The 9,123-nt window shown below is 46.3% G+C and overlaps 2 protein-coding genes across 2 annotated transcripts; one reads left to right on the forward strand and one right to left on the reverse strand.

Annotated features, from left to right (window-relative positions):
* Positions 1-759: 759 nt before the first annotated feature.
* LOC149405946 (elongation factor G, chloroplastic-like) lies at positions 760-3,712 on the forward strand. Its single transcript, XM_089600908.1, has 4 exons — positions 760-902; positions 1,367-2,730; positions 2,794-3,288; positions 3,370-3,712. Exons 1-4 carry the CDS (start codon positions 893-895, stop codon positions 3,538-3,540), a joined length of 2,040 nt encoding a protein of 679 aa, XP_089457034.1. The 5' UTR covers positions 760-892; the 3' UTR covers positions 3,541-3,712.
* A 98-nt stretch (positions 3,713-3,810) lies between these two features.
* LOC149405947 (hsp70-Hsp90 organizing protein 1-like) lies at positions 3,811-6,149 on the reverse strand. Its single transcript, XM_089600920.1, has 6 exons — positions 5,184-6,149; positions 4,825-5,113; positions 4,669-4,754; positions 4,353-4,576; positions 4,149-4,275; positions 3,811-4,072 (listed from the first exon to the last, which is right to left on the reverse strand). Exons 1-6 carry the CDS (start codon positions 6,045-6,047, stop codon positions 3,959-3,961), a joined length of 1,704 nt encoding a protein of 567 aa, XP_089457046.1. The 5' UTR covers positions 6,048-6,149; the 3' UTR covers positions 3,811-3,958.
* Between the last annotated feature and the right edge of the window lie 2,974 nt (positions 6,150-9,123).

The raw sequence follows: 9,123 nt of genomic DNA on the forward strand, positions 1-9,123 counted from the left end.
ATCAAAAGATGATAGTGAGTCAGATTTATGATCGCCGAGATGTGTCGGTAATTAGAATGTCGTGTTTAATTAGTCGGAGGAGATAAAAGGCTTGATGTTGTCCAACAGAACGTGGGCTTCGATGAATCCGAGAGACAGATATTTGAGAAACTTCCAGCTGCTTGCAGTAGAAGGTGAGAACATTTGAAGAATGTTTGAGGAGATGAGAAAGAGAGAATGTTTGAACACCTCTCAGCGTTGACTTTTTCAAAAGACTTCAATTTTTCTCCGTTTTGACTCCCGTTTGCTTCGTTTGATTGGAAAATGACTCCATAGAGCTTAAACAAGCTCTTTTGCTCCTTTTACCCGTAAATCATAAAAAACACACTTAAAAACTATAAAAAATACTTGAGGACTCGCTGAAATAGGAGTTTTATGCGTGATTAAAAGAGTTCGTGAAGACATGACAGCCCGATAATTAGGAATAAGAATGTGTGAGTGAGAGAGAGCCCTCGCTCACTGGTTCTTCTTAATCACGTCACATTGTTATTATTGTTTGGGTACTGTTGTCGTTTATTTATCTATTATTAAGCTGGTTGATATAGCTTGAAGGGAAAAAAAAAGGCATTCTTATTAAGTTGGCTTTGGAGGTGACAAATCTTATTATTATTGTTTAAACTTTTTTAATTAGGGGAATTACAAGTTTAGGGTGACACGTTCATGCTACTAAGTGAATGTGGTTGTCCGTTGGCAATGTGATATATATTATATATATATAGGTGGCCACGTTCAATATAATTTAAAGCTACTCACCTATATATAACAACCAACAGCATCCTAGAGAGTAACAGTGACAACTTATTAGAAAACTCGTCGCAGTCGGTGTCTAATATTGCCGGAAACACAATAATTAATGACTACAGGTAACTCCATAATTTTCGCTTCCGCAGCTACATCATGCAAATGTTTATAACATGCGTAGATCACGCAAAACGGAGGATAAATTACTATATCATACTTCCTAATCAACCAATGAGTATTAGGAAAATAAACGTGTTCGTATTTTTATCTGATATTATGGATTGAATTTGTTGTGATTTTGAACTATTTCATTTCATTGAGCTGCTCAATCTCAATATGTCTTGCTAACACAAGTCAAACCTTTTTTTTTTTTTTTTCATTGTTAAGAGTTTGAAAACCTAAGCTTGGTAGTTGAGATTTCACATAATCGTTATCATTGTGTGGAATTTTGTTAGTACATATGCTCAGTATCTATTTTTTTTTGTTTTTTGTTGCATGAAAAAAAAAATATGTTGTGTATAGTGTTTGTTTGTGTTATGTATAAGTGTAAGCATTATTAGTATGCTAAAGAGATATTGTGGTTCAGAGGGAATGCGAAGCGTGAGAGTGAAAGACTACCGCAACATAGGGATTATGGGTAACATAGACGCTGGAAAGACAGCAACGATGGAGAGAGTGTTGTACTACACAGAAGACAAGTATGGTAAGATGAAAGAACGAGTAGAAAATGGAAGGATAATGATGGCGGAGAGAGGAATGATCAGCGGTTTGTGGGACAAGCACCTCATAAATATGATAGACATGCCCGACCAAGTTGGCTTCAGCCCCAAACTCGATCACGGCCTCCGCGCATTGGACGGTGCCGTTTGTGTCTTTGACAGTGTTGATGGCGTCAAGCCTGAGTCCCAAAAGGTGTGGCACTTAGCTAACAAGCACGGCGTCCCCAGAATCTGCTTTGTCAACAAGATGGACGGCCTCGCAGCCGACTTCTTTGCCACCCAAGCCATGATCTTATCCAAGCTGGGCCGCAACCCGCTAGTCATTCAGATCCCAGTTGGGGCTGGAGACGGATTCCAGGGCGTCGTTGACCTTGTCAAAATGAAGGCCATAATCTGGTCCCAACAAGACTTCTCGTATGTCGACATCCCTGATGATCTTCAGGATTCGGCTGACGCGTTCAGAGCTGAGATGATAGAGAAATTATCAGATGTGGACGAGGTTGTGATGGACGATTATGATGAAGGAATCGAACCGGATGAAGAGAGCATCAAGAGAGCAATCAGGACAGGAACCATTAAATGCCGCTTTGTGCCGGTGATGTGTGGATCCGCATCCAACAACATGGGAGTTCAGCAGCTGCTCGATGCTGTGGTCGACTATTTACCTTCACCGATGGATGTTTCGCCCATAAAGGGCACTGATCCCGAGAACCGGGAAATCCCAATAGAGAGGGGTGCGAGCGACGACGAGCCGTTTGTGGGGTTGGCTTTCAAGATCACGACAGACCCGTTAGCTGGCTCAGTCACCTTTGTGAGAGTGTATGCGGGGAAGCTGAGTGAAGGGTCGTACGTGTTGAACTCGAACAAAGGGAAAAAGGAGATGGTTGTGAGGATGCACAAAAACAACATGGAGGACTTGAAGGTGGCCTTTGCTGGTGACATCGTGGCCCTTACTGGCCTCAAGGACACCGTCACTGGTGAGACATTGTGCGATGCCGAGAACCCTATTGTTGTTGAGCGTATAGACGTTCATGACCCTGTGATCAGGGTGGCGATCGAGCCAAAAACGAAAGCAGATGCCGATATGATAGAGAAAGGGCTGATCAAGCTTGCGCAAGAAGACACGTCGTTCCACTTCTCAAGGGACGACGAGATCAACCAAACGGTGATCCAAGGGATGGAAGAATTGCACCTTGAGTTCATTGTGGACCGCCTCAAGAAAGAATTCAAGGTCAGTAACCATGGATTATAGCTCCTCAAATAGTAATACATTTGATTAATGTTGGTTTTTCAGGTGGAACCGTACGTGGGAGAAGCGCAAGTAAATTATCGGGAGAGCATATCGAGGGTGTATGAAACAAGGTGCATAGTGGAGAAGCAATCAGGATCGGGTGGGTTTGCAGACATAACAATGCGGTTTGAGCCGATGGAAGCGGGCAGCGGCTACGTGTTCAAGAGTGAGATAAAAGAAGAGGCGATGCCGAGAGAGTACATATCAGGAGTGATAAAGGGCCTCGAGGATTGCGTGAAAGACAGGCCCGTCGTTGATTTCCGTGCCATCCTCGTCGATGCCAACTACCACCACCTCGACTCCACCATCTCCGCCTTCCAGCTGGCCGCCACACGAGCTTTCTCTGAGGGAATCACTCGGGCCGAGCCCGTGATGCTTGAGCCCCTCATGACGCTTGAGGTTGTCACACCCGAAATTTTTTTCTCAGCCGTCGTCGATGATGTCGAATCTAGGAGAGGCGTTATCATGAATGTCAAATCCATGCTTGGTTCCCACCAGGTTTTAATAACTCTTTTTGCTTCTAACTTGTATTCTCTTACATTAAAACCTCTAATTTTGGTGTTTCTTCTTTATTTCTAGGTTCTGGAATCAATGGTTCCGTTGGCAACCATGTCACATTACATGGCAGATTTGAGAGACCTCACGCAAGGGCGTGCCTTTTACACAATGCAATTTGCCAAATTTGAAAAGGTGCCACAACACACCATGCAAAACAAGCATTCTTCTAAGAAGCAAAAAGTTGATGCTTGATTTCTCGTTCCTCGAGGCCAGAAGAAGAAAAGACCCTAGTTTTTTTCAGTAGCCAATTTTATTCTTTACACGTACGTTATTAAAACCAACAAACTTGTCATATCTTTAGAATCGCAGTCTCTTTTTTACAAAGTTAGCTGGTCAGTTTAATTTATATCAGTAGAGCTTTGATTGAATAAATATGTACATAGGATTTGGATGATCATCTTTCTACTTATTCCATCTCAACTTGATCATAACCATATAGGGAGGCATTTTAATAAGGGCACATGCACAAATCAATAATAAACATTGCACATCAAAATTTGGAAGCAGCAAAACTAGGGTCTGTGGACAATACAATCAATCACTGTAATTCAACACACTGAAAACGCATCATAACTGCTACTTGTTCAAGTACTAGGAGGAATACAACAAATCATCTCATTTGCACAATGCCAGCGCTGACCAGCTTCTGAATCTTGCTCATCACCATCGGGTTCTTTGTGTGCTCCTGAGCCGCCTTGGGGTTCTCTTGGAAATCAACCAATACCTGTGTGATAGCACAGCAATTAGGCACAGGGATTCACGGTTGATAATACACCAAACATGATGCAATGTGATCTCACCTGTCTCATAACAGGATCGGAGAGGATATTCTGGATCTCCGGGTCTTGCATACCCTTGGCCTGCCTCTCCTTCAGCTCGTCGGGGGTCAAGTCTCCTCGGCTGGCCTTGTTGATTTGTTGGACACATCTGCAAAAGAAAGAGTGTGAATGAACAAGAATGAAAGCACAGGCGTGAATAGAAGAACAAGATGTGGTGGGTCGTACCTGGCGACGCCGTCGAGGAGCTCGGGATTCTTGGGGTCGTGTTTGAGGCCAGCTTGGTACGTCTCCAAGGCCTTGTCGTAGTCCTTCATGAAGAACTGCACCGCACCCTTTCTGGTGTAGCCCTTTGTGAAGCTCGGGTCAAGCTCGATGCACTTCTCCGCGTCCTTGAGCCCCTCCGGCAGAGCCCCCAGCTTCGTGTAGCAAGCCGCTCTGTTGCTATACGCCTATCCCCACAAACAACAACACTGTTTACCATATGTATACTCTCTACTCTCTGTCATGTAATGTAATGTAATGTCTACGCGCTTCTTGTTACCTTGGGATCCTTTGGGTTTCTTCTCAGAGCTTCTGTGTATTGCTTAATGGCCTCTGGGTACTTGTGCTCCTTGAATAATTCATTTCCTGTAATGCGATTCATTGACAGATTCAGATAAGAAAAAGCTAATTAGAGAGTGTCGTAGACATTCATTACCTTTCTCGCGCTCCTGGTCGGCCAATTTGGGGTCAAAGTACTCTTGCTGCTCCAGATCCTTCTTAGCCTTCTCAGCGTCGTTGAGCTTCTTGAGCGTCTCGGGGTTGCGGTGCTCCGTCAGGGCTTTCTGGAAGCTGTGGATGGCCGGCTCGTAGTCCTTGGAGGTCTTTGCCATTTTCACAAAGGCGGTGCCTTTCCTGGTCAACGCTTTGGCGATCATCTTGTAGTCGGACCTCAGCTCGCGGCCCCGCTCCACGGCCTTGTCGCAGTCCTTGATGCACTCCTCGTACTAAATACACGCAAGGTCAGAGAGAGAGAGAGAGAGAGATCACCAAACAAAGAGCAGTCTGATTGATTACCTTTCCCATCTCGAGGAAAGTGGCGGCGCGGTTCATGAGGAACGAGATGTCTTGGTCGTCCAAGTCAATGGCGGCGGAGTAGTGAGAGATGGCAGTCTCAAAGTCTTTCTTCTTGTACGCCGCATTGCCGGCCTCCTTCTCCTTCAAGGCCTCAGCTTTCTTCTCCTTCCTAAGCTTCTCTTCCTCGTCTTCCTCCTCCTCCATGGGCTCCGGCTCCGGCGCGGCGACCTCCGGCTCGGGCTCGGCGGCGGCCCGGGACGAGACCTCGGGCTTGTCGTCCTCGGGCGGGGGAGGGCCGAATTTGAGGTTGAGGAGAACGCCGAGGGCTTGCATGACTCGCTGGTCCTTGAGATAGAGGTTGAGATTGGAAGGGTTCTTCTGAATCTCCTTCATGGTCTGCACGAAGTCCGGCATCTGGAGGTAGCCGCGGGTGGAGGGGTCGGCGGTGAGCTTGGCCCACATCTCCGGCCCGGAGAAGGCGTCGCCGAACAGGGGGTTCGCGGGTCGGGCCGGAGGAGACGACTCTGCGTCGGCGAGGCCGGATTTGAGGGCGGCGTTGTCGGGATCGATGTCGAGGCCCTTCTTGTAGTTGGCCACGGCGAGGTCGCGGTTGCCCAGGCCCAGGTGGGCGGCGGCGAGGCGGCCGTACCCCTTCGCCCACATCGGCTGGAGCTCCACCGTCTTCTTGGCGTCGGCGAGAGCCTCGGCGTAGTTCTGAAGGGACGCCTGGGCCGCGGATCGGTTCGAGTACAGCACGTGGTTGGTCGGAGCGAGCCCGATGGCCTCCGTGAAGTGCCCCACCGCCGCCGCGTAGTCCCCGGCGGAGAAGGCCGCGTTGCCCTTTGCTTTCGCTTCTTCTGCCATCGGAATCAAAATCAAGTTCGGAGAGGGATGATTCGGAGGTGCGAGTGTTGAGTTATTAAAAGGGTGAAAAGAGTGTTCGACGAGGGGGTTCTGGAATGTTCTTTGTCCAACTCGAAGCACAACGAAAGACTACTGTATATCTCAACGGGCCAATATTTCTTTTCCTTCTTTTTGGGCCTCATTTTGTTCTTTTCTTGCGCATGTCCCCTGCATTGTTCTAAACGGGCCAATAATTCTTTTCTTAGGCCCACTTAAACCTGGCTTACCGGTAAGTCCTGCACGTCCCGCTCCCGCTTGTGCCCGGACTCCCGTTAATTGGCCAAACGGGAGTCCCGTCCCGTTAAGTAATGGGACGGGACGGGACTTTGCCTAACGGGAATTCGGGACCCCGTTAGGCATAAAAAAAAATAAAAAAAAACTTTTTAAAAGAATTTAAATAATTAAATAGAAGGATGTAATTGTAAGGAATTTAAATTAAGTTGGTAGAAATGAAGATTTAAATGAAGTTAAATAATTATATACAAGGACTTAATTGAAAAGATTTTGAAGTAAATGGGTAGAAAAAATAATAAAAAAAATGTGAAATTATAAATGGGCCTTCTAAAAAACTTCACCGACCCATGAAAAGGTGTCACGGCGAAGAAAAATAGCACCCCTTTCCTCGTTAATTATTTGAAAATTTATCCCGGACAAGGGCCGGGATATCCCTTAGTTATACAAGTTAATCTAACCATTTATGTTTACATTTGCGAAATCAACTTCAAAATCGTCAAGAATATCGAAGCACATGAATGTTTCTTGTGCTCGATTTCTATGTTGAATCCAATCCTTACCGCACATCAATGCTTCGACCATCTCCGGTTTCAAGCTACATCTTCTATCGTCGATGATGCGGCCCGCGCTACTAAAAGCCGCCTCAGATGACACGGTTGAAACATGGATGGTGAGGATGTCTTGTGCCATAAATGACAAGACCGGGAACCTCCTCGCATTCTGTCTCCACCAAACCAAGAGGTCGATGGTTTCGTCATCCGACCTGACCCAACCACGACGTCGTGCGTCGGTTGCACTCGACCTCGTCTGACTTGTCCCAACTTCTTGTTGTTGAGGCGATGGGCTGTAAGCGGGCGCGTTGACGAAGACATTCGTGTATTGGTGTCTTCTCGGATACTGCATCTGTGATTGAGATGGTTGTGCTCGGTATTGCGGTAGGAGTTTCGCCTCGTATACCTTGAAAAGATCAAAAAAAGCTTCCACGATCCTCGGGAGATCAAGTGCAACGTAATCTTGGTCCACGAAATGGTTTCTAATGTACTTCAGGAATTTTTTTAAACCACCAAATTTACATCGGACGTCTAGTATGACTTCAAAACCGTATAATAATGGAACCTTTCCAGCCCCTCAATATTTTAAAAACTTGGCTATCATTGCTTGAATAGAATCTTGAAAAATTGTTTCGTTTTTATGTTTATCAAGATGCACAGCAATTGCGATCATAGTATGAAGACCGAGAAAAGAAGTAGGAGTGTAAACAGCAGAGAGATAACAAGTTTCTTTGTAAAAAATGTCGAGAAAAGAAACAAATGATTCAGTCATCCTAATATCATATTCAGATAGCGTTTTCGCCATGTTCGCTGTTAATGTAAGAAACAATAACACTGACGTAATGCTCGGATAAGAAGTTGGTCAACATGAGAAAGGTAGAATTCCACCTAATTTTGTTATCTAGGTGAAAGGTGCGTTCTTGGAGACCGTTTAGTCTAAGGCGTCTCTTAAGCTCATCTACTCTAGAGGTTGAACTATTTATCCAACTAATGTAATTCATAATCTTGTTGATCGAAGAGTCATAACTAGCGGCTCCGGCTTGAACTATGAGGTTTATGATATGTGTAGCACAACGTTGATGCAAAAAGGTATCGTCAACGTTAAGTTTCTCCTTTAACTCCCTAATCATGGCGTTGTTGCTTGTGGCATTATCTAAGGTTACAGATATAATCCTATTGGTCAAACCCCACTCACCTATAACACTAACTATGATGTCTAAGATGTTTTCACCAGTGTGAGAACCTTCTATCCTCCTAAAGGCAATGATACGTTTGTTTAGGTTCCAATCGTCGTCTATATTGTGCACTACAACGCTCATGAAATCCATCTTAGATTGACCAGTCCATATATCCGAGGTTAAGGCAACGCTATATCTACCAGATGATATTGTGTCTTTCATTTGTTCATTTTCTCCTAAAAACCATTTTAGGATATCGGATCTCAAGGCTTTTCTAGACATAATTTGAACGTTTGGAATTATTGTACTCATGAATCTAACAAAGCCTTGAGATTCGATATGACTAAAAGATTGATCAGTGGATACAAAATATTCTACTAAATCACGTCTGTTGTTGGCCCATCTAGGGCCAACGGGAACAAGGGCATCTCTTCGACCCACATGGCTAGTACGAGGTCTTGGGCGACGGAACCCTGACTCAACCAGGAGCCGGCCCAAACCAATGGCCAAGTCAAAGCCCAGCCATGGGCCGAGTCAATGGCTCACTCGGCCATTGGCTGGGTCAAATGGCTCACTCGGCCATTGGACAGTTCACTCAGCCAATGGCCGAGTGAACCCCTCAGCCATCAAGGCAGTTCACTCGGCCATTGGCCGAGTGAACCTTCCAGCAGTTCACTCGGCCAATGGCCGAGTGAACCCTTCAGCCGGCCGTGCAGTTCACTCGGCCATTGGCCGAGTGAACCTTCCAGCAGTTCACTCGGCCAGTGGCCGAGTGAACCCTTCAGACGGCCATGCAGTTCACTCGACCATTGGCCGAGTGAACCTTCCAGCAGTTCACTCGGCCAATGGCCGAGTGAACCCCTCAGCCGGCCATGCAGTTCACTCGGCCAATGGCCGAGTGAACCTTCCAGCAGTTCACTCGGCCAATGGCCGAGTGAACCCCCCTGCTGCCTCAGCAGTTCACTCGGCCATTGGCCGAGTGAACCTCAGCCGGCCCAAGACCTCCACTCGGCCAATGGCCGAGTGAACCTCACCACCATGTTCACTCGGCCATTGGCCGACCCAACCTCCTCC

This window comes from Urtica dioica, chromosome 2 (genome assembly GCF_054948205.1).
Source record: "Urtica dioica subsp. dioica isolate 48M chromosome 2, U.dioica_male_clone48M_v1_H2, whole genome shotgun sequence".
NCBI classification, from domain to species: Eukaryota; Viridiplantae; Streptophyta; class Magnoliopsida; order Rosales; family Urticaceae; genus Urtica; species Urtica dioica.

What these genes read in the sequence shown, in the direction of transcription:
- LOC149405946 (XM_089600908.1), top strand. An exon ending in GCCTCAAGAAAGAATTCAAG is followed by an intron (nt 2,731 to 2,793) that starts GTCAGTAACCAT and finishes TTGGTTTTTCAG; the next exon opens with GTGGAACCGTACGTGGGAGA. An exon ending in CCATGCTTGGTTCCCACCAG is followed by an intron (nt 3,289 to 3,369) that starts GTTTTAATAACT and finishes CTTTATTTCTAG; the next exon opens with GTTCTGGAATCAATGGTTCC.
- LOC149405947 (XM_089600920.1), bottom strand. Translation starts at nt 6,047, where the DNA reads ATGGCAGAAGAAGCGAAAGCAAAGGGCAACGCGGCCTTCTCCGCCGGG. An exon ending in CTCCTCGACGGCGTCGCCAG is followed by an intron (nt 4,276 to 4,352) that starts GTACGACCCACC and finishes TTTCTTTTGCAG; the next exon opens with ATGTGTCCAACAAATCAACA. An exon ending in CCGATCCTGTTATGAGACAG is followed by an intron (nt 4,073 to 4,148) that starts GTGAGATCACAT and finishes GCTATCACACAG; the next exon opens with GTATTGGTTGATTTCCAAGA.